The sequence below is a fragment of the Notamacropus eugenii genome, chromosome 6 (assembly GCF_028372415.1).
Source record: "Notamacropus eugenii isolate mMacEug1 chromosome 6, mMacEug1.pri_v2, whole genome shotgun sequence".
NCBI classification, from domain to species: Eukaryota; Metazoa; Chordata; class Mammalia; order Diprotodontia; family Macropodidae; genus Notamacropus; species Notamacropus eugenii.
In genome coordinates, this window is record NC_092877.1 from 377,284,324 (window position 1) to 377,308,845 (window position 24,522).

General features: G+C 47.7%; 1 protein-coding gene across 2 annotated transcripts; it reads left to right on the forward strand.

Annotated features, from left to right (window-relative positions):
- The first annotated feature begins 739 nt into the window (after positions 1–739).
- ERFE (erythroferrone) lies at positions 740–23,107 on the forward strand. Of its 2 annotated transcripts, none has more exons than XM_072618738.1 (9): positions 740–1,219; positions 1,394–1,695; positions 9,109–9,234; positions 10,800–10,902; positions 16,676–16,923; positions 17,424–17,532; positions 19,429–19,522; positions 20,433–20,511; positions 22,683–23,107. In XM_072618738.1, exons 1-9 carry the CDS (start codon positions 880–882, stop codon positions 22,779–22,781), a joined length of 1,500 nt encoding a protein of 499 aa, XP_072474839.1. In that variant the 5' UTR covers positions 740–879; the 3' UTR covers positions 22,782–23,107. The 2 variants fall into 2 exon arrangements, with proteins under 2 accessions (XP_072474839.1, XP_072474838.1); XM_072618737.1 differs by having other exon boundaries at positions 784–1,219; positions 1,418–1,695.
- The last annotated feature ends 1,415 nt before the right edge of the window (positions 23,108–24,522 follow it).

Consider the following 24,522-nt stretch of genomic DNA (forward strand, 5'->3'; position numbering starts at 1 on the left):
TGGGATTGAGGTCAGAGGACCTGAATTCAAGTCCTGCTGCTGTTGGACACTACTTGTGGGACCTTGGGCCAGTCAAATGTAGAGGTAGGAGCAGACAGCTTCTAGTCTTCCTCTCAGCTCCAGACCTCAGATTCTAAGACCAGTGAGCTGTGTTCTCTTCTTGCTCTGACTCACCATTGCTGAGTTTGCTTTCTTCAGCTAGAGTCCAGCTACCAAAGATGCCTAAGAAGTCATTGGCTCTTTTCCCTTTATGGGTTTTGTAGGGGAAGCCCCTTACAAGCCCCCTCGAACTCTAAGCAACCAGTTTCTAGGTTGGCACAAGGCTAGGAGTATTAACAACCAGTGAATCTTCTGCAAGAAAGCCTTGGGTCCCTGCCAGCTTTCTGGAGCTCTTAGACTGAAGATGAAGCCTGCCCCCTCCCTCTCCCCATCTCCCGAACCTTGCTTTCGGGGCCAGAAGGGGGCTCTGTGGTTCCCCCAGTGAAGAGGGTGGCATCGAGGCGGGGAATTCAAGCTTATTAAAAGGAGGAGATAAGAGCCCAAACTTCAGAGATAGGGACTTGGCTGAAGTAGGAGCCCAGTGGCCATAGTAACCTAGAGAAAGAGGGAACCAGAGACACACAGAGAAACAGTGACAGAGAGAGAGAGAGACAGAGTCAGAGACAGAGACAGAGACAGAGAGGGACAGATCACAGGAGAGTAGAGAGATGAGGGAGGAAGGGGAGAAATAGATGAGTGAGAGAGGGAAGAAAGGGAGAAGCTTGTGTTTGGCTGAGGAACCTCATACTTCACCACGAGCCCTGTCTGCTGACAGGATGGAGAGAGGAAAATCAGCAGGGATGCTACTGGGCAGAAGGGACAGACCTTAGGATTCTGCAGATGCCCTTGGTAGCCATCCACACTCAGCTAACCTTCCCTGACATTGAAAGAGGTGGAGAAGAAAAGCAGGAAAGGCAAATCCTCCTTGACACTCTCTTCACCACCCCTCCCCTCGACCTAGAGATAACCCCTCCTTCCACTGTGGAGCAGGCCAGGTTTGGGTCCAGTCCTCCTGTCCCTCCAAAGATTGGGGTCTCCAGTGGACCTCACCAGTGGTCAGAAGGTCCAGTCCATCTGTTCCTGAGGGGGATCATGTTCCCTAACCAGCCAGGTGGGCCCCTCCGCAGCCACCCCAATCTGGAGCCAATGGCCGAGTGCCCGATGGATTCCACTTTCCTGGGTAAGAATGGACTGTCCCCCAGGGGAAACAGAGCCGATGGATGACCAAGCTGGCTCTGGGGGAAGGTTGCCAGAGAAGCCAAAACTAGGACCCCATCCTCATCCCAGCCTCCCAACCCTCTCAATCCTCCTAGCAGTTTTCTCTAGTCACAGATCCTTTCCTCTTGTTTCTCAGGGCAACCTCCTGGCTTTTTCCTAGGTGCATGCTTTGTCCTCCGTGGAGACTTGAGGTTCTTGGAGAGGAAGTGGAGGGGCCCCTGCTGGAGAGCTCTGGGCTCTGGGAAGGCCACATCTATCCTTCCCAGCTGCTGGCTCCTGTTTCTCTTTCTGGGGCTGCTGGCAGCTGGCTCCTGTGTTGGCTCGGTGGTGTCGGAGAGACACGGAAGTAGACGGGATCTGGAGAAACAATCTCAGTGGAATGACTTTCCCACGGAACAAGGCGTGATCAGCCGCCCTCTGCTAGCTTCTAATAATCTGGTAAGATCACTTGGGCTACCCACCATCGGTTCAGGCAAAGGAAGAAAACAGGTGACTCGCTGATCCCATTAAGACATCTCCTTCCTCAAGCATAATCGGGGAGCTGGGGCAGTGAGTGGTGGAGGCAGATTGTGATAATGAGGTCAAAGTGGACAGCCCAGGGGAGGCAATGTGGGGTAGCGGATAGAACAACTGATCAGTTATCAGAGGATCTGGATTCAGGTCCTGCCTACGCTTCTTTCTTCCTGTTTCCTGGTCCATAAAACAAAAGTGCTGGACTTGCAGAGGGCATCCCTGTAATCAGGGAGCCCAACCTCCTCATTTGACAGGTTAGGACACTGAGGCACAGAAAGAGTAGGGGATTTGCCAACTTGTACTGACTCCAAGTCCAGTGCCCTATGCATTATGTCACATGCCTCTTTTCTGTCATCCTAAATGATCTTTCGGAAAGTTTTTCAGAAGTAAGGGAAAGCCAGGAAAACCCTTTTCTCAGTATGAAGAAAAGAAGCATATTGCAGAAATGAAGTAAGTGTGTCTAAACTGCATGCCTCATGAACATGGAGGCAGCTCTTTGTAGAAATTTGAGCATATCTGGGGAAATGCCTTGATCATTTGAATTAAGTTTTCAGGGACCCTGCCTTTCCAACTGATCTTACTGGATAAAAAGGGCACGCACAGTGGAGGTGCTAATATGGGAATCCAGGGAAGAAGGAAGAGGGTCTTTAGGCTGGCAGAAATGGATTTGGCTCCTGGACGTGTTGAACAGCACTTGCTCACTTCCCTCCCTGCTTGTCCTGGGAGAAAGTGCTTCTAAGGGCTTTAGATAAGGAAGCCATGACCAGCAGCCTCCTGAGTCACTCCCCTGATTGGTGGAGCAGACAGCAGCCCCCAAAAGACAAAGCAAAACTCACAGCTTTGGGCTTCTAACTAGCACCTCATGAACAAGAATTTTAGGACCTGAAATTAAACACAAGAGAGACTTGCTGGGTCTAGGGAGACCCTGCCTGAGAAGGGAATGAGGAGGTAGGGTGTCTCTGTGCATATGTGTGCATGTGTGTGCTTGTATGTATGCACACATGTGTGTGACTCTAAAGCTAAAAGCAACATCTTGCCTGTGAAAGCTGTGTGTGCATATGTGCCCTTAAGCACATGATGGTCAGCTCTAAGGGAAATGTTAATGTCTGATGAAAGGTGTGCTTTTCATAGCTGCTGAGAGGCATAGAGTGCATTTATGCTGAGCTTGGAGCCAGGAGAACCTGGCTTTGAATCCTGCTTTCAGATAGAGTTTCCCTGTGTGATTCTGGTAAAGCAGTTTCCCCTCTGAGTCTCAGTTTCTCCATCTGCAAAATGAGGAGTTTGGATTAGATCAGTGGCCTGTAAGCTTCCACCCAGCTTTGGATTTGTGATCCTAGGACCCCCCTGAACCACAGTTTCTTCCTCTAGGAAGTGAGGGAGTTGGACTAGATGGTATTTAAAGTCCCCTCCCCTCTCCCACCTTCCCCATTACTTTCAAGGGCACCCAGCATTCTCTTCCCAGTCCCTCAGGTTTACACCCTAGGAGTCATCCTAGACTCCTCACCCCCTCTTCCATCCAAGCTGGCACCCAGGTCTGTCCACTTTGCCTCTGCAGCCTCCTTCTCTCCTCTGACATTTTCCAACCCCTCAATCCCAGTGCCTTCTCCCTGTTAATTATTTCCTATTTATCTCACCTAGAGTTTGTTGTCTCCCCATTAGACTGTGAGTTCCTCTAGGGCAAAGACCACCTTCTGCCTCTTCTGGTATCCCCTGTGCTTAACACAGCGCTTGGCACACAGTAAGTGCTTCATAAACGTTTATTGACTAATCGACCTTCTAGTCCTAGACATGATCCCATGACCTCTGGGAATCTCAGTTTTTTCATCTGTAAAATGGAATTAATAATATATCTTCACTCCCATCACTGCTGTGAAAAAGCAATCGTACAGTAATTTTCAAACCTTAAATAATTGCCAGGATTACTATTATTATTACTTTAAAGGATGGGCCAAGACTCAGAAGCTTTAGTTAGGTACATCCTACTTGCATCAAACCATTGCAAAGTCAGTAATTAAGAGCTCAGTAAACTGCACAAGCTGAAAACACACCCCAGCCTGCCCTCACTTCCCTCATATCTTCTGCATGAAACCTGACATTTCTCTGAGACTGTTAAAGTTTGCAAAGGGCCTTTCTTTCAGCATTCAGGTAGTCTGAGCATTAGAATCCTCAGTTTACAGGTGAGAAAACTGAGGCAGAGTTAAAGTACCTTGTTTGGGGTGGCTCAGGGGGCTGACTCACTGCCTCCCACCAGCTGCCTCTCCTATGTACAGGAATCCTCCAGGCTTCCAGAGCCATCCCTTGATCCTTCTCCATATCCAGTGTGCTGCGTTGGATCCAGGTTCAAATGCTCGAAGGTGGCAGGCAGCTCTGTTATGTTACAGGGTCATGATCATGAACTCCACAGTGGCTGTTTTTTAAAAAGTCAGATGGAAGATGGGGGAAATCTGTGGATTCAGGGGAAACTGGAATGGGAGAGTTCTTGGAGAGTGTCATTTCCTCTTCCTCCAAGGACTATAGAGGAGACTGAGAGGAAGTCACTCACTCTTCCAGGGACTTCCAGGAGTAAGGAGCAGGGGCAGGTTTAGAACCTGGTACCTCTGACTAAAAGACTGTGCTCTTTCCATCACTTTGGAGTAGGAATGGGGGAGGAGAGAAGGGAACAACATCTTAAAGTGGGATCCTCTTTTAAAATGAATGGCATACAGCAGGGCCAGTCAAGCTGGCCCATTTGCTATTACCCTGTGCATGGATGGCACTCCATCTCTGGACTCTGTGCCCTGGGTTATCTCCTGGAATGCCTGAAATGCTCCCCTCCTCTCCTTCACCTATCCCTCATCATTTTGTTGTTCAGTGTCATGTCTGACTCTTCTGTGGACCATGGCATGCCAAGGCTTTCCATGGGGTCTTCTCATTGGAGTGGTTTGTTTGCCAATTGCTCCTCCAGTGGCTGAAAGCAAAAAGAGGTTAACGGATTGGCCCAGGGTCACCTAGCTAGTGAGTGTGCACCGAGTTCCTCCTGGTTCCAGGCCCCAAACTCTATCTACTGAGCCACTTAGCTGTTTCCTGGATGACAATTATACAAGTTGTCCCAAAACATCTTAGTGCAATAAAGACTTTTGGGACACCCCTTAAAATGCTTGAAGATTTGTAAAAAATGATGATGAAGATGATAGCTAACGTTTATCTAGTGCTTACTATATGCCAGGGACCGTGTTAAGTGCTTCGCAATTATTGCTTCATGCTATCCTCCCTGAAACCCTGGGAGGTAGGTGCTATTATTCTACCCATTTTACAGATGAGGAAACTGAAGCTGAGAGAGGTCAAGGTCACTAGTAAGGACCCTGTACAGGCCTTAGGTGGGATTTGAACCCTCTGCTTCCTGACTCTAGACACAGCGATCTAACCACACTGAAACATCCCTAGCTTCTCCCAAATCCTAACTCACATGCTGCCTCCTGGAGGAAGTTCTCTCAGATTTCCCCTGGAGCCAGTGCCCTCCCTTCCCCCATCTTGGGAATTGTTTTGGGATTTGTATATGTTCTGTATTTACTTCTCAGTAGACTTGTGGTGCCCCCTCCCAACCTCCAGGAGAATCTAAGCACATTGAGGGCAACAACTATCAGGCTTTTTGTCTTCATCCTAAGCACTAAGCCCACTGCACAGTAAATAAGTGAATGTTTTGTTTGTGTTTGTCCTTCCGTTGCCGAAGAAGACGATACCATCAGAGAAATGATGACGTGACTTGCACTTGACTTAGTTTTGAGTGAGGGAGGGCTGTGCAAGACCACCAGCATCATTTTCTTCTCCTGAGCCATCTGAATCCAGTGACCAGATATTCATTAGGATGACTGGAGATGATCCAGGATGCGCTGGGAGACGTTGGGCCCTTTAGGCCAAGGTCTGTGAAGGTACTCACTTAGGGTAAGGCAAGCCCATTCATTGAATAGACCTGTTTAAGAAGTAGCCAGGGCATGCAATGAGAGCAAGAAAAAGAAAAACATAGGGCTGGGAGGGAAACAGCAAGTGTTAGTATTGATAATCATTGTAAACCTAGGAGGGTCCAGAAGAGCCTTTAGACAGGGTCCCATTGGAATCCCAGCTTCAGAGTGCAGTAGGTTTAAGGGGAAAGGAAAGGAAAGAAAAGGGAAGGGAAGGGAAGGGAAGGGAAGGGAAAGGAAGGGAAGGGAAGGGAAGGGAAGGGAAGGAAAGGAAAGGAAAGGAAAGGAAAGGAAAGGAAAGGAAAGGAAAGGAAAGGAAAGGAAAGGAAAGGAAAGGAAAGGAAAGGAAAGGAAAGGAAAGGGGAAAGGAGCCAGTAAAACCCAAGTCAACTGGGCATCTTTTGGCCATCCAAGTTTACCTTCCTTTGGAGAGGAGAAGGAAGGGGAGGGGAGGCAGACAGGAAAGGAGGAGCTTGATCCCATTCAGCCAGCTGCATCTACTCATAGGATTGTGTTCGTCCATCGTTGCCGAAGAAGACCATGCCATCAGAGAAATGATGACATGACTTTCATTTGACTTTTTTTTGAGTGAGGGAGGGCTGTGCAGGTCACCAGCCTTAAGAATGAATGAATGGATGGAGGGATGGAGGGATGGATGAATGAATGGGAGATCCAGCTTCCCCAGAAGATGATTGCTTAACTCTGTTCCCATCTCAGTAGCCCAAGATTTTCCCCCCAAATCCCCATCGGTGCCTCCCTCCTGTTCAGAGCAGGGAGCCCTACAGAGGCATCTAAGAATGGTTCATGGGAAGCAAGGATTGACCTGCAGCCAATCAGCGATGGGAGCCTGTGGAGAGTAGGATTGGAGATGCTTTCAAGCTTTGCCTCTTTTCCTACCCCTGGGACAGCTCAGCTGTTAGGGTCTTCTAGAGAGTGTCTACAAACCAAGCTCCAGAAGGAAAGCAGGGAGGGAGGGGGGATTTCTGGGCTGCCCTGTGGGAGCCCTTGCTACATCAGGCTCCAAATCTGTCAGTGAAAAGGTTAGACTGGATGGAGGCTGGCAGTGAGAAGAGCTCCGGAGTTAGGGTCAGGATAATTTGAGCCTCTGGCTCTTCTCTCCATGGGAAAGTTGCATCCTCAGAGGGCCTCAGCTTTCTCATCTGTGGAATGGGGAGAAGAATATCTCCTGCCTTCCCAGGGTCATTCTGAGGATCAAATGAGACAATGTATGGAAAGGTCTTTGAAGATCTTAAAGAATGAAAGAAATGTGAACTATTTGGGATTATGTCTAGTTGGACTAAATCACATTTTTTTCCTTCACCCTATGACTTCATCAGTATGAGAAGCTCCTTCTACAATATAGATTAGCCCAGGCAACAATCACTTATGAATCCCCCCCTTAGAGTCTAAGGAGCTGCCCCAACTCACTAAGAGGTTGAGCCTCGAAGCCAGTATACGTTAGAAACAGGACTCTGGCTGCCTTGGCTCTCAGGCCTGCCCCCTTATTTGCCAAGTCAAGCTGCCCCTCATAATATTTAATATCTGCTTCTTCTATGTTAATACGTGGTCCTATTAGGGAAGATCCCCCTCCTCCCCAGGTCTTAATCCTAGAGACAAACACAACAAAAGAAAATACTTCTGATCCTTCTACGGGGGGAAGGACATGTATACATCTAAATGAACAGAAAATATATAAACTGTAAATGCAAAGTCACTTCTCAGTGTGTGTGTGAGTGTGTGTGTGTGTGTGTGTGTGTGTGTGTGAAGGGGCAATACTAATAACTGAGAACAACAAGACAGTTAATTCGATGATCATTTATTAGGCTCCTAATATTTGCCAGGTACCTGTGAGGTGGGAGGGATGCAAAGACAAAGGGAACAGTCCCTGCTTCCCAGGGGCTTCTATTCCAGTGACCTCTATCCAGGGAGAGGCAGAAAACTGGTAAGAGTGTCAGAGAAGCCCCAAGTCAGTCACACTAGGGGCCCATCTGGACCAGGACCAGGCCTCTGACACTGACGTTCAAGGCTCTTTTGGTAGGAAATTGTTAGTGTTGACTCTAAAAATGAGGGATTGATCCCAGATATCTGGTGTGGTTGAAAACTCATTAACTGGAGCGGTGTGGTGATAGATGATAGATAGATAGATAGATAGATAGATAGATAGATAGATAGATAGATAGATAGATAGATAGACAGACAGGTAGATAGAAGCATTTATTAAGTGCTTACTGTGTGCCAAGCACTGTGCTAAATCCTGGAGATGCAAACATAAGCAAGTCAGAAAACCCCAGTCCTAAAAGAGATTCCATCTGAATTGAGGAAGATGTTAAATAAAGGGTAGCTCTGATGGTGGGGCATGGATGTAGCCCAGTGTGATGGCAGGAAGGTGATATGGGCACCTCCTTCCTGGTGAGAGAAGAGGAAAGCTCATAGGCAGATCTTATCATGAAGGAATGCTTCCTCCTTGCAGAAGGGAGGCTGACCTGGCTGACCACCACAAGAAGGTTGGGTGTCACTCTCCCCCCACCCCATGCATTGTGGGGACAGAATGAGTCATCTATAGATGAGAAGGCAGGGATGTGTTTGATCTGTGTCTCCTCACATTATCTCTCTCTCTCTCTCTCTCTCTCTCTCTCTCTCTTTCACACATACACACACACACACACACACACACACACACACCAGCATCCACACACACACACACACACACACACACACACACACACACACCAGCATCCACACACACACACACACACACACACACACACACACATCCTCTCTCATCCGAACTTCCCTGTTTCTGTCAAGGGCAGATATCCTTAATCCTCCCAATCATCCCTATTGTCAACATTCGAGTCAGCCTTGTCTCCTTCCTTTTCCTCAACCTAGGTAGTCACTTAATCCCCAAATCTCGTTCTTTCTACCTCCAGGCTATCTCTCATATGTATGTTCTTCTCTCTAGTGACACATCGTAGCCCAGGGGCTCATCACTAAGCTATTGCAATAACTTCCTAATTGTTTTTCTGCCTCCTGTCTCTTCCTAAAGGACTTTCCTAGAGAGCAGCTCTGACCATCCCCTTAGTCAATAAATTTCAGTAGATTCCTATTGCCTCTGGTGCAAATATAACTTTGCCTTTATCTGATCCCTTTTTTTAACTTCTATTTTTGTGAACGTTTTATAACATGTATATGTTTAAATATTAATATTAGTCCAAAATTTATAAATATGTACACATACACACATAGGCATTTGTGCTAAAAAAAAAAAAAAGTGAAAGTGCAAAGTCTAGTTTTTTCTGTTTCTGAGCTCCCGGTGCCCAGCAAGTCCTGTTGTCAGTTTCCCACCTTCTAATGTGATGTCACCTCCTTGGTCAATGTCAGCTTTTGGATTCTGTTGCAGGAAGCCCCTGTCACCGAGAGGCCCCGAAGCATTGATCCCAGGGATGCCTGGATGCTCTTTGTCAGACAGTCCAGCAAAGGGGTCAATGGCAAAAAAAGGAACCCTGGGAAATCCAAAAAGTACAAGGTGAGCATGGAGAGGCTTGGGCCTCCCAGAGCCCATGGGCTTCAGCTGAATTTGGACTCAGATGAATGAATCCTGGAGCCACCACTTTCTGTAGGACCAAGAGAGGAAGTTGCTTAATATCTCTTGGCCATCAGTCTGTCCACAAGTATTTATTAATTTATTAAGTATTTAATATGTGCCAGGCACTGGAGTCCAAATAGAATATAGAGAAAGACAGCCTCCTCCTTAAGTAGCTAACATTATAAAACTTCTGCTTCCAAGCTGGCCAACTGTGGGCAGTCCTTTGGCCTAGTGGTGCCAACTAGCTCTATCTGTAAAATGGGGACAACAACCATCCCTTCCCTACAGAAGGTTGTTCTGAAAACCCTGGAGGTCTACAGTAGGGGGCTCAGAGATAAAATTCAGGGGGTCCATTAATGTGGGTGAGGGAAAGAATCCTATATCCTGGTCCCAGAGGGCAGGCATCTATAGGACTGATTTGGAAACGTTAGCAGGAGACAGATATCAACTCAATTTAAAGAAGTTCCTAACAATTAGAACTGTTCAACAATGAGATGAAGTCTTGTGAGATAGTGAGTTCCCCATCACTGGAGGGATTCCAGTGGAGGCTGGGGGACCACTTGTTAGAGACATTGTAGACGGGGCTTATAGCTCAGGGTAGGTAGGTTAGACATGATAATCCCAGAAGTCCTTTTCAATTTCAAGGTTCTATGATGAATCATAAAACTGATTTCCAAAAAGCAAGAGGGAATGATTTATGTGAATGGGAATCATGGATAAAAAAGACAAAGCAAAGAAAAACATCCAGATCTGGTTGGTTTTTCCAAATTGTTGGAGCCCTTCAACCTTATCCACAGGGAGAATTTCCTTATGAATTCTTTCCCTTCAACCACATACCTCCTAGATTTCAGCTTTTGTAGAGACTGTCTGGGGACCTGGTCCTGGCATGACCTTGGGTGATCAGATGCCTGAAATCTGCCTTCTTGGGGATGTTCCCTGGGGGACTATATTATTCCATGGTAATGGATGCCCCTCTACCCCTGCCCACCCTATTTTCGGCTGACCAGCATTCTTGCAGGCATCACTAGGAAGCTTGGCATGGGGTGGAGGAGTGGCTTCTCTTTGTGTTAGGCTCTGTACCAAATGAAAATGTTTCCCTTCCCCCAACAGTCCAGCTACATCCCACTCTTTGTAGGCAAAGTCACCATGAAGCATCATAGAAAGGGCTAAGGGGAGACTAAACCCTAGCTCTGAAGAGAATACAAATGAGGGCAAAGGCTGGTTCACTTTTTGTCTTTGTCACCCCATCCCCTAGCACAGTCTGGACTGTACACACTGGTGCTATAACTGGGAATTCCTAAGGAGGAAGCTCCTTCTGCCAGTACACATTGACCATTGTGCTGTAATCTGTAGCCATAGACAGCCTGGGGCTTGGCACGTCTAAGATATTTCATAAGGATTTGTTGGATCAAAATGAATGGAGTCCAAAGGCAGGATTTTATGAAAACACTCGTCTTGGTGGCACTGGCCCTTGATGTTTTTCTTCCTTGTCATTTGTCTTTCAGCTTGGGCTCCCAGGGCCTCCTGGACCCCCTGGCCCTCAGGGCCCCCCAGGGTCTTTCATCCTACCTGAGGATTTATTAAAGGAATTCCAGCTGCTGCTGAAAGGTATGGGGATGGAACTTGTGGGGGGGGGGGGGGGAAGGGAGGGTGGTGTCATCAGGTGATTGACTTCCTGAAGGTGCTGACATGAGTAGTCAAGGTCCAGCAGTGGCCATGATGGAGTTCATTGAACTTGCCAGGTCAAGCGATTTGTCTGAGGTCACATAGGTAGGAAATGGCAGAAGCAGGATTAGAACCCAGGTCTTCTCGAAGCACTGAGATCTTTCCAATATACCATGTAGCCTCATTGCCAGTCAGTCAGCCAATACACATTAAGGGCGCACTATGTACCAGGTGCTGTGCTAGGCGCTGGGGATATAAAGAGAGGCAAAGACAGGGCTGAAGTGGAGGGGTTCGAAGGCAGGAGGGCAGGATCAGGGGTAGACTTTGAACTTTGATCTTCCTGACTTCAAGGTCAGTAAACTTTTGTGAAGATACAAAAATGTTAGACTTAGAACCAGAGGGTCTGGATTCAAATCCTGATTTTACCATTTTCTACTTGTGTGACCTCAGGCAAGCCACCATCTTGGTTTCCCAATCTGCTGAATGAGGGGCTTGGACCAGAGGACTCTAAAGACTATTTTAGCCCTAAAAGGCTGATCCTAAAAGGTTGCCTGCACGTCTGGGCCTCATCTGTAAACGGATTAGTTTAAATGAGCTATCTGATCTCTTCCAACTTTAAAACCTCTGAACTTTATGCACATCAACTCTTATTTCCTGCTGACAAATAACCCTGGTTTTGCCTGGTCTTCCTCTAGGGTCCCTTTAGCTCCCTGGCCAGCCAGCCCCGATGACCCTTACATCCTCCCACCTCCCATTCCCCTCACCCCCCTTGATGCTCCCTTCTCCATTTACTCCCAAACCATCCCTCCACCATCCTTCTCTCTCACCCGCTCCCATCTGGCAAAGAGTTGGTTCTCATGGAACATTGTATCTCACATCCTTCAATTAACCCAACTCAGCAGCAGACTGTAACAGAGGAGAGTTACAAAGAGAACGTTTTCTCCATTAGCCGCTGTTTCTTTAGCTTCAAAATCCTTGAGAGTTGCAAAGTGAGGCATTCTATAAGATAAGCTACTGTGGGAAAACCTTCTCCCACATGGGTCCCACACTCCCGCCACAGGCCACTTCTGCCAAAGAGGGAAAAGGGGAGGTTGGGACTGGAGTGGGGGCAGAGACTGGATGGGGCCAGTTTAAATGTTTCTGATCATGCTTTTGATTCAGGCTCCTGCCCTGGTTCTGGGGTTAAAAAATATGTAGGATTTCTCAAACCCCATCCAGCACGCAGGGCGTATCATCTGTGCCTTCATGGTACACCCCCAAAGGATGGTTGTATGCATAATCCAAATAGGGAGCTGGCTCCATCTTATAATGTGAGGAAGTATAGGTAATTTTCATGGGAAATGTTGGAAAAGTCAGGAAGGGGGATTAGTTTAGATCTGCTTGGCCCCAGAGAACAGAACTAGGAGTGATGGGGTCAAAGTCACAGAGAGACTGAAAGTATGGGCTGCCTTTGGAGGTCTCCAAGCAGAGTCTGCATGATCAGTTTTAGGGAGTACTGTAGGAGGAATTCTCTTAGGAGCATGGTTTAGACAAGGGCAGCTAGGTGGCACAGTGGATAGAGAGCCTGGAGTCTTGAGTTCAAATTTGACCTCAGACACTTACTAGCTGTGTGGCCCTGGGGAAGTCACCTCACCTTGTTTGCCTCAGTTTCCTCATCTGTAAAATGAGCTGAAGAAGGAAATGGCAAAGCACTCCAGGATCTCTGACAAGAAACCCTCAAGTGGAGTCACAAAGAGTCAGACATGACTGAAATGACTGAACAACATTAGCCATCAAGGTCCCTTCTGCTTTGGCAAGTCTCTATTTCTGTGACACTGAGAGCATGGAGGTGTTATGGGGCTGTGTCAAGGGACACTAAGCTACTGGTATGGTGGAGAGCCGTAAAACTCAGGGCTGGCTCACCCACGGGAGAGCTTCTTTCTGTCCCTGTCTGGGGCTGGGTCCCTGTGCTCCACCCAACTCCCTACTGTACTATGGGTCCCATACTGCTGAAGGCCTCCCTGCCCTGCCCAAGTGAGATTGGAGACTATTACAAGCTCCCTGGGTCATGCATGACAGTCTACTGAGTGCTGGCCCTTTACATGGTATTGAACCTTATCTCAATAGGGTATGGGACATTCTCTAATGTCTGTCCAAGAAACTCAGTGGCCCTGGAATGGGAACCCTGCTCCCAATGCCCACCCTCCAGTCCCTGGGGCCTCAGGGTTTTTTGGTCATGATCCTGACAGTTTATGTGATGGCCCCTTACTCCCCCAGAGGCTGCTGTTTCTGTACTCAGGTTGAGTCACTATCTTCTGTGAGATGTGATCATCGCACCTCTCACTTCACTGATTCCAACTCTTCAGAGATCTGATTTCACTGGTCTAGAGCTCAAGAATCTGCAGGAGCTCCCTGTTGCCCCTTGGATAAAATACAACATTTTCGGCCCTTTACACTCTGTCTCTAGTCAACCTTTCCATTCTTCTTATATATTAATTACTCTCCTTCATGCAAACTCCATTCCAGCCACATGGGCCTTTACTCGCTGCTGTCCACACACAACAGTCCATCTCCTGCTTTTGTGGCTTTGCCCAGGCCATGTTCCTTGCCTGACATACCCTCCTTCTTCACCTCCACCTTGTAGAATCCCCACCTCAATTCAGAGCTCACACCAAGTGTGGCCTCCCACAGCAAACTTCTTCAGATCCCCAAGTGGCCTCTGGAAATCACTCTGTACCTACTTTGAATTGCCTTGTCTGGGCACACATCAAGTGCAGTTCCTTTGGGCTGGGACAGTTCCTCGTGGTGTCTTAAAACTCTGCCTGGCCTATCAAAGGTGCTTCATTCATTGAGGGAATGAATAAATGAGTAAATGAATGGAGAGGGTGCTCTTCCACACCATGACAGATGATCACGTTTGTTAAGCCCCAAAGCATCATGCCCTGGCAGCTGGCTCTGGTGATTAGGCGCTCCAAACTCACACAAAGTGGCTTAACTCAGATGTGCCCTCCTCCCTGCAGCCTTCCCTTACAAAAAACTCATCCTTTTTACTGCAGCAGAACCACTGCTGATCTTTCATCACTGTGGCTTCAGGGTTTTCACACTCACTCAGACTGGTATTCTCAAATAATGGGGGTAGGGGTGGGGAAAGGTTTGGCCTCATATCTGTCTGCGTTAAGTAATCCCTGAGCTAGTCAGATATTGCAAAATGGAAATGCATAACCTACCAGCCATCCCAAATCAGTAATAATTTCAGTATTTGTAAATAAACAGCATTTGTGTGGGCTAATGTGAGCCACTTTGAGATTAGGAGGGATGTGGAGCGGTTGAGTTGTGACCTTGATGATGAAGTGACTTGACACCCAACTCTGTCAGAGGGTAAACTGAAGGAACCAAGTTCTCTTCTCAACCTAGAGAAGAGGAGACAGGGGAGATGGACACATGCTAGTTGTCTTCAAGTATTTGAAGACTCTTGTGTAGAAGAAGCTTCCGGTGGTTCTGTCTGGGCCCAAAGGGCAGGAGCACTGATTGAATGACTAAGAGGCATATTTAGGCTGGGAGTTAAGAAAACTCATAAAGTTTTTACTGGTGAGAGCTGCCCCCAAGTACAATGGACATCCATAAGAAGTGATTGGCAGTGGGGATCATCAAGCCAAGGTTGGTTGGTTCCTCACTGGAGACATCCTAAAGGAGTCTTGTTCAGGGAGGGGTTGTCGGGCTAGATGCCTTCTGAGGTTCCTCCCACAGGAGCAGGAATGGCAGCTAAGTAGAGTCCAGGAAAGACTGGGAATGTTTGTCAGCAGGAAGCAACAGGTGCTTTGGACATGGGAGGTGTCCACTAAGTTCATAGGTTTCAGAGTTGGAGGAGATCTTAGTAATCATGTCTATGTTGAGAGTTGTTGGACACACTAGGAATGTGTGTGTGTGTGTGTGTGTGTGTGTGTGTATGTGTGTGAGAAAAAGACAGAGAGAGAAAGACAGAGACAGAGAGACAGAGATAGTGGCAGAGAAAGAGACAAAGCAAGAAAGCAAGGGTGGATGGGAGGAGAGACAGAGAGAGAGACAGAGACAGAGAGAGACAGAGAGAGAGAGACAGAGAGAGAGACAGAGAGAGAGAGACAGAGAGAGAAAATCAAGTTTAGACTCAGGCTATCATCTCACACAGAGACAAAAATAGCTCAGTAAAAACAACACCAGAGGAAACAGCTTGTTTGTACTGACAGTCTATAACTCATGCCACTCAAATAGAACAAGCTAATTCCACTATGCGTGATGGTAAGAGGCTAGATTTCTGTCTGAGAATCTCAAGTCATGTTTCTTAACTAAGAGAGAGGACATCTCAATTTCATTTTCTGCCTGTCATTAATGCCCACCCCAGTGATTCACTCTTCTCTCCTGGCAGCGTGTGACTGGGCACATGGAAGGGTGTCATAGTTCCATGGGGGTGACTGGGTCTGCATCCCTGTCTGTATCTGTGTTCATGTCCATGCGAGTGGGGAAGGGTGGGGTGAAGTAGAGGGATGACTTGTTTTGCTGTGCATCCTCACTCAGCACTTGTTAAGGTGGGATTTGTTTTGGAGAGTTTGTTCATTAAGAGGACATCATGCTTAGCCTGCAATGAGAAAGATCTCAGGTTCTGTTCCCAGTGGCTAGTGAGGACTTCTCAAATCTAATCAGAGTATGTTTCAATTTCCCCATCTGTAACACGAAGGGTATTAGCATGTTTGATCAAAAGGATTGGAAAAACACTTTAAAAATCCCCCTGGAATCCCGTCATGAAAGAGAACAAACCAATACTGTCAATCTTGATGAAAGGTGAGAGGCTTGGCGTTGGGGGTGACCGTGGGTCCTTGAGGCCAGGTCAGTTGAGTACAAACCCTGGTGGAGACTGCCAAGCTGGCAAGGGTTCAGGCACAGACTTGGTACCTCTGAGGGCCTGCTGAGCTCAATGCCAGAGCAGGCAGAGGAGAGTCCTAAGATCCTAGGGTCCCATATCTCGAGCCCAATGAGACCTATGATGCCATCTAGTTCAACACCCTCTTTATGGAGGAAGCTGAGGCCCAGGGAGGTTGAGTGAGTTGCCCAAGGTCACACAGGTAGCGACAGATGGGACAAAAGTACAAGTACTCTCAAGAACCTTCCCATCCCAGTCACAGATGGGGGTGGCCCATGGCAATGAAAAAATCATCGATGCTTCAAATATGCAAAGATGTTAATTACCAGGGTAACTGTCATTCCCCCTCCTCACTCTCACAGAATAATATTCAAAGGTCTTCCAGGATTTGGGCCCAACCCACTCTTTCACTCTTATCAAGTTAGCTGGGTAGCACAGTGAATAAGAGTATTAGATTTGTAATCAGGAAATCCTGAGTTCAAATCCTGTCCCAGATACTTATTAGCTGTGTGACCTCTTGCAGCCTCAGTTTCCTCATCTGTAAAATGGCCTCTGAAATCTCTTCTAGCTCAGGAGCTATAATTCTATTCATGTCCGATTTCCTGTCCAGACTGGAAGATCTGAGGACAGGGACAGTCTCATTCATCTCTGTAAGCCTCCTCATAGCTAGCGGAGGACCTTACATATACAGTAAATACTCAGGAAATGTTCGTACATTTTTGAGTACCATATAGTACTCAGTACCATCTGGTATTCAGTAGGAGAAAGCTTACTGAGAACAGGAACATACCCTGCCTGGCCCATAGCAGACACTTAATGAGTTTTGGGCCACTCTCTTGGCAGGGGCAGTGAAACATCGGGAGAAGATGGGCCTGAAGCCTTGTGAGGACTGTGGGGGCGGACAAGCTGAGGCTGAGGAGGAGAGGGTGGTTGAGGCTGTGGCTGAAGAGGAAGATGTGCTGGCTCTGGTAACCGGGTCCCTGGCAGAGAGATACAGACCTCACCGTGTAGAGGCTGCCTTCCACTGTCGGCTGCGGAAGAACATGTCTATTGAGCGGCGATCCCTCCAGGAGCTGCAGCAGTATTACCTGGTGAATGGGGAGGAACCGGATGGGCCGGCCACTCGGCTCTCATGCTCCTTGCTCTAGTCTGCACTCCCAGCCCGGAGCAGCCGGCAAAAAGGACCAACATCCCAAGAGCCCTTGGAAGAACAGAGACTTCCCCACTCACTTTTCACAAGTGACCCTCAGAATGAAATAGGGACTCTAGGCTTTACCAATGAGATGAAGTCTCAGAGAGGTTCAGAGTTTTGCCTTTGGTCACACAGCTCCTGTGTGTTGGGGGTGGGACTTGAACCCAGGTCTCTGCTGTCCTGAAGCCCCCACTACAGAGACACAGTGAGCATTGAGCATGACAAAGGCCAGGGTCTGAGAAGCACCAGTCTACCTCCTCAAGGGCAGCTGGTTTCCAGTGTGTAGCAATAGGTCACCCCTGCCACCACCTTGGGTTCCCAGACAACACAGCTTCCCATGCTTGTGAAGACAGAAGAGGCTTGAACCCAGGGAAGTAATTCAGATTCTTTTCTTTTCAGCCTGGAAAAGAGGGATCATTTCACCGAGGTCTGGGGCTGAATCTCACCAGCGGCCAGTACACAGTCCCCATCACTGGATTCTACACCTTTGCTGCTACCCTGTACATCGGTAAGAGCCTACCCTCAGTGCTGGGAGCCTTGGGTCACTCATGCCTTTAGATGATTGCCAAAGAACAAGCTTGCATCCGAAAAGACTCGACGTGGTAGGATGGAAAGGTTGGCTTTGGAGTGAGGAAAACCTGGGTTTGAATCCATTTCTGATCCCTTACGACTCTGGGAAAGTCTTTGACCTTTCAATGTTTGCTTCCCTATGTGTAAATGGGGGGTAGGAGGAGTCAGGTTCCAGATGGCCTCAGATGAACACAACTCCACAGTCAGATTCATTCCATTTTCTCATCAATTCATTTTAGCCAACATTTAACCTAGTACTATGTGCAAGGAGCTAGTTACCCATGGTGCTGGTCAAAGGTGATTGAGTTAGTCTTGGCCCCTGAGAAGCTTACACCTGAATAGTGGGCAAGTCCATCCTAAGGAGGTGATACCAGGTGTGGGGTATGATTGGGAGCAAGAATGGGAGGAGCCTGTTTAGGGAGGGAAGTGGTCATTGATAACTAGTCTGTTCACATCCCGCCGTTCTTGATCTCCCTCAATGCTACTACCTTCCCCTGGAGATTAAAGCTTCTTTGCACTTATTTTGCAAAAGCGCCTTCTCCCTTAGATTGAGCTCAAGAGCAGGGACTGTTTTTGCCTTTCTTTGCATCCCCAGGCCTTAGCACAGTGCCTGGTACATGGTAGATGCTTAATCAATGCTTGCCAACTTGACTTGTTGACCTGAGCAGGACCTCAAAGGAAGGGAAGGATTTTAGTGAGCAGAGGTGAAGAGAGAAGGCATTCCAGGCAGGAGGGACAGATAGCCATGATGTCCCAGACTTAGAATTCTGTTGGGGTCTCACTTTCCTTATCTGTGAAATGAAATTGTGGTGATGTAGGGGTTAGAGGTGATTAATTCTCAAGTCTCTTCTAGCTCTGAATCAATGACGTTTCAGTTTTTGATGTTTCGAATGGAGGTCCCAGAGCTTCTGAGACAGAGTTCATAGCTTTAGAGCCAAATGAGACTCCCTCTTTTTACACATGAGGAAACTGAAGCCAATAGAATTGATACAGCTTGGCCAAGGTGACTCATCTAGTGGGTAGCGAAGCCAGGATTCGAGCCTGTGTCCTCTCACTCCAATGTGGAGGGTTTTCCATCATACCACACACTCATCTTAGCTGAGGAAGCGCACACCAGGCAGCCTCTGTCTCAGAAAAGTAGGAGGCTTTTGCATGAAGGAGATCACAGTCACTCTCTTTCCTGCCCTGGTCAGACCCCATTAGAGCTTGTGCCCATTTCTGAAGGCCATGGTTTAGGAAAGACATTGTCAAGGTGGGGTTTACACAGCAAAAGGAGACCTGGCTGGTCCAGGAATTTGAAAACATGCCACAGGACGGGGACTCAGCCTTTTGTGTGTGTCGTGGCTCCCTGTGGCACGAAGCCCCTACGACTCCTTCTCAGAGAAATGTTTGTAAATTCATAAAATATAAATGATTGCACAGGGAATCAATTATGTTGAAATAATCCACACTCATGGATCATCTGAATTCATCTTCCTGACTCCCAGGTTAAGAATCCTGCTCTAGAGGATGGATTGAAGGAACTGGAGAAGAGGAAACTCAGGGGGAGCATATATCTGAAGGGCTCTCCAATGGTAGAGGGTCTAACTAGCTGGATGGTTCTGGGCATCTAGATAGCACCTCTGGCCCCTCTCATCTCTAAATGATGCCTTTCTCCCAGACTCCAGCTGTTTCTCTACTTGGCCAGCTTTGGGGGTGACTGCCTGGCCCCCTTCCCCAGGACTGCCCTGGCCTATCTTCGCTATCCCCCCTCCCATCTGCACAAGCTGGAGCTCTCCCTCTAGTCAGATGGGTGGGACATGCCAGTGACCTGTTTTCTCCTCTCACTTGGCAGTACACGGTGGGGACCATCAGAAGAAGGGACAACTTCGGTCCCGGGACCGCCTGCGGGTGCTGATCTGCATCCAGTCTCTGTGTCAGCGTAATGTGTGAGTGTGCAGACGGAGGCACAGACAGCTGGCCCCATCAGATAATTCAGCAGTTGGCAGTCAGCTCAGCCTTGGTGGCTAGGAGGCGTGAAGCATGGGTCCCAGGGGAGAGGTACCAAGGGTTACACTGGCAATAGCAGGGTTGGAGGACAGTTCACTTGAGGAAAGCTAAGGGGCTTAGACAACAGCCTTGGTCCCATTGGCTCTGATTGGAGGGTTCCATCACCAGGTGGGGGGAGTGCAAGGGATCATAATCCAGCCTCCAACACATCTCTTGTAAGCTTCAATTCACCAGTTCCCAACACAGCTCCCATCCTAAACTCAGAAGCATTGTAGATTTAGAGCCACAAGAGATCTTAGAAGGCCATTGAGTCCAGCATGGACTGATGCAGATAGGTTCTGATTTGCTTGGGCCACATAACTAGTAAGTGCCTAGTTGTATTTGAACCCAGCACCCACTACAGCCCCTGTGGCAATGTCTGATAACCGGAGGGACACTTTGAATTTTTAATTAAATTGTACATAGTAAATAAAACACAAACAACATAATTATGGGGAGACAAACCACTCACAACTTGAGGGTGTCAGAAAAGTCTTGGGGTAGGACATGATACGTAACTAGGACCTGGAAGAAAGTTAGGAGACTGACCAGAGAAGTAAGGAAGGAATGCATGTCAAAGCTGAGGGTATAGCCTGTGCAAAGAGACAAGGGTGGGAGATTACCAATAGAAGTCACCTAAGCAACTGTTAAGTCTGCCCATCAGGCCCCCACTGCTTGTAGGCTGCCGGGCTAGGATGCAGGAGAGAAATGTGCACACCCCGTCTCCCCCAAAGGGGAATTCTCTTTGTAGCACTGCAACCCAAGTCAGCTTGGCACTGACTCCTCTCTCTGTTTGTTGCTGGCTCACAGATCTCTGGAGACCATCACCAGCCTGGAAAACAGCACTGAGCTCTTCACCATCTCTGTGAATGGAATCCTGCACCTACAGGTAAATAATAAGGGCCCTGGGGGGCCATGGGAAACAGCCAAGAGTGACTTCCATGAATGCCACTCCACCCCATTGCAGATTAAATCGGTGGGTTAAAGGCAGAAGAGACCTTAGTTTAGTTAGGGACCGTCTCATTCAAACTGTATCCCTTCAACCCTCCCCATTTAAGAGATGATGAAACTGAGGCAGGCTCCCCAACAGGGAAAGCTCAATTTCTTACTATCTCTCTGTGGAGGAAGTGCTGTGCCAATGACCCATGGCAACCAAGTGTTGACAGCACTTTCCTTCTTTATACAATTGTCAGGAACGGTGACGAAGACTAATCTGCAGCTGGAAGGGACCTCTGAAGGAGGCTATTGAGTCCTTTTACTGGGGGTTTAACTGAGGCTTAGAAGGGGGACCCATGTCCAGTTGTTAGTGTCTTCCCCCTTTCCCCTATACAATCACGTATATACTTCCCTATGTAAATGTTGTGTCTGCCTAGTAGGAAGTCATCAGGCAATAAACAAGCCTTTATTAAGCACCTACTACATGCCGGACACCGTACCGAATGTTGGGAACACAGAGACAAATGATTCCATTCTATTCTATCACTAAGACATGGATGCAAACTGGCATTTACAGAGTTAACAAAGGGTGAATTTAGGAGGGAGGGTGAGGGCACTGAGGCACGGGGGCTGCCTCTTTAGTCTTTGGAGCCCCAAACCCCACTCCCACTGAGCCACCTGCTTGGCAGTGCTTGAAGCTCAATAGAGGCTTCTCATATTGAATTTGCTCTTCTCCAAACGTGGATCACCAAGGCATGGATTTTTTTCAGATCATCCACCGAGATAAGGAGGTGATGGCATTTGCTATCTATGTTCGAACCTTGCCTTAGCGACTTATCACTCTCAACCTCAGTTGCCTTCTCTGTAAAATGGGATAACAAAAGCATCAACCTGCCAGTTTTGAGCATCCAGTAAGAAAATATATGGAAAGTGCTTAGCAAATCTTAATGTGCTCTATAAACATGAACTATAGATGGGAGGACAGATGACCAATTCAGAGAGAAGGTGCTCCAGGGAAGGGGCTGGTTTGTACAAATGATAGGAGATGGCCTATTAAATTAGGAGAATGGTTGGCCACCCATTTTCGCTGGACCCAAGTGTCTGGGCAAAGGAGTACTATGAATTACAAATGGAAGGGTAGGTGGGAGCCAGGTTGTAGAGGATTCAAAATGCCAGCCAAAGAGGCAGCTAAGGAGCATTTCTGGAAAGATGACATGGCTAGACCTGTGCCTGGTGGCTGGAGAGGGTAGAGACCAATTAAGAGCCTATTCTAATCATTAACAAGAATTTATTAAGTGCCTAGTGAGTGTTAGGCTCTGGGTGCAGATACAGAAGACAGAAATGAATTCATTCCTGTCCTCAAGGGATTTCTATTCTATTAGGAGGGACAACCCATACACAAACTATGTACCAGGTGACTTGGGGAAGGAGGAGATAGGACTCAGGAAACAATTCATGTAAAAAATGCTTGAGCTGAAGCTTAAATTAAGCAAGAGAGGGGTTCTGAGGAAGAGGTGAAAAGGGAGTCGATTCCAGAGCTGGGGAACAGCCAATACTAAGCAAGGGAGATGGAATGCTGCGTGTAGGAAGAGAAGAAAGGCCATTTTGGCTGAACTTGGCAGTGCAGAGGGGGACAGGATGCAGTGAGCCTGGGAAGGGCCTTAGATAGCAGAGATGTACCCATTCTATCCTAGAGGCAACAAGGGTTCACTTGGATTTGTTGAGTAGGGAGAGTGACATGAGCTTTGGGAAAATCCTTTTGGCAAAGGAGAAGAAAATGGACTGGAAAGTGGAGAGGTGAGGCAAAGAGATCTCTTAGGAGGTGAATGCAGTAGTCTGGGCCTGGACCACAAGGGTATCCAGAGAAGGGGATGGTGCCATGGCATATGGTTACTGACAAGACTTGGAAGTGATGAGCCATGGGTGATGGAGGGCTGAGTCAAGGTTGCCTCCCAGTCCACTGCTTCTTTTTCCCTATCAGTTTTCACTCTCAGAGGCAAGGAGAACAGAGAAATGTGTGGGCAGAAGTGGTCCAACCATGGGCTTGGCCTCATGACTCTTGGTGCACAGACACTGACCAACCTCCTCACTCATTCATTCTCCTTGTTACTTCTCCCCTTGTAGGCTGGCCAGTATGCTTCTATCTTCATAGACAATGCCACTGGATCATCTCTCACCATCCGCAGTGGCTCGGATTTCAGTGCTGTTTTCTTAGGGGTATGAGTTCCTTGATCCCTTGAGTGAATCCAGTGTCTTCTTCTCCCTCTTTCCACTGTAAACTTAAATAATACCAAGGAAGCTTTATTGGGGAAGGAGTCAAACTCTTCGCAGTCTAGATGCCACCTAGCCAAAGACTGTCAAATTATTTGACCTCTCTCCAAGATGGCCAACCCACCTCATTCCAGAGACATCCTCTACAAGGTGATGCACTGGAGTTTGATAGAATGCTTCAAAGAATAGAAAAATGAGTCATCTATGAACTGTTTTCCCCTAAGAAGACATGAGATGTTTATGTAGCATTTTTCATGGAAAAAAAAATCTTGAATCAACTTACTGGAAACTCAGCATATACTGACTTCTGGTCAAATTAGCCCTTCTGACTCTGTAAATTCCACATCTTGGCTTGAGAGCTGATAGGTTCTGGCTGTGCTATCTGCTGGATAGCTACCAAATGCCTTCAAGTTACACTCCTCACTTAACTTCAAAATTTAATCGAGGAGGTTTTGGTTAACGTGGGAGAGGGTGGGGCTTCACCCTTCAGCAGGTCATACGTGCATTTTCCATCTTACAGTTAAAAGATCTGTCACCCCACCCTAATAAATGGGTTGTTAACCCAATCCCTCATCTCCCTGAGGATGAAAGTGAAGTTGGTTTGCATGTGGCATCCAGGTGAAGAGAAGGGCTCAATGTTCCCCCTTATTCTTGCTTGACGGAAGGAGTAGAAATTACATGGCTCTGCTGTTTTGTATCTTGCAAGCTCAGTCAGTACTAAATGCACTCATCCTGCCAGGAGACACCAGTTGTGGGAATGCAGGGCACTGCTACGCCTCACTCCACTCGCTCGCTACTTTTCTTCTTCCCTGGGGAGTTTTCCCTTCTTGCTCGTGTCTTAGATCTGTCCATGAAACCCCTGAAGATGGCTGGTAGCCCTGATGGTCAAAGTGAGCATGGACTCTGGCTGTGGGCAGGCCTGTATGATGGGCAGGTTATCAATAGAATGTCAGAACAGCCCATAACCTTGTTAGGCATTTGTAGCAGGGAGGGGGTCTCAGTCTGAGGTTGGTTTTCAGGCATCACTCATGTCCAGAGTCCATGGAGTTCATGAACCTCATTACCATCTGGCAAAGATGACCAGGACTTCTTTTCCAGATGAGTTTTCCCTCATCAGCAAGCGAAAAGACCTTTTCCCATCCCTTTTAAGATGCTGAATCACTGCTGGGCTTGATGCATCAGCTGGGAGGTCAGGCTTCTTATACAAACTGGACTTGGGGTGCAACCCTGGGGGCTCAGATCTGAAAATCCAAGATGAAGGTTTCCCTCAGATATCAAATTGATCCCATTCCACTGTTCTTCTTTTGCTTCCTTGTCAGCTTGGAAACTACCAGTAGGAAGCATTTCTTCACCCAAACCATCTTGGTTGGCAATTTGGACATAGGGTTGGGGGTCAATGGAAGAGGTTAACGACAGGCATGCTGATGCACAACTGGCAGGGACCTTAGAGGTCAAAGCTAACCTTTCATCCTAGGCAGGGCTAGGTCACCAATCTAGCAAGCAATGTCTATCCAGCAGGATGAGGCAGTTTTGTAAAGTGTCCCCTGTGTGTGATCCTGGCATTTCTCTGTAACGCCCAGGACAATTCCGTTTCCCACCATGAAGAATATCAGACCTTCACATCTGTAGCTGGCACTGAGTTTCCCCCTCAGGTCTGGCTGATCCTGACCTAGAAGAATGTTGATCCAAGTAC

Bases quoted from the DNA above. Each gene is read 5' to 3' on its own strand.
- ERFE (XM_072618738.1), top strand. From the start codon at position 880: ATGCCCTTGGTAGCCATCCACACTCAGCTAACCTTCCCTGACATTGAA. The intron at 1,220-1,393 runs GTAAGAATGGAC...CTTGTTTCTCAG, and splicing joins GATGGATTCCACTTTCCTGG to GGCAACCTCCTGGCTTTTTC. The intron at 20,512-22,682 runs GTAAATAATAAG...CTCCCCTTGTAG, and splicing joins ATGGAATCCTGCACCTACAG to GCTGGCCAGTATGCTTCTAT.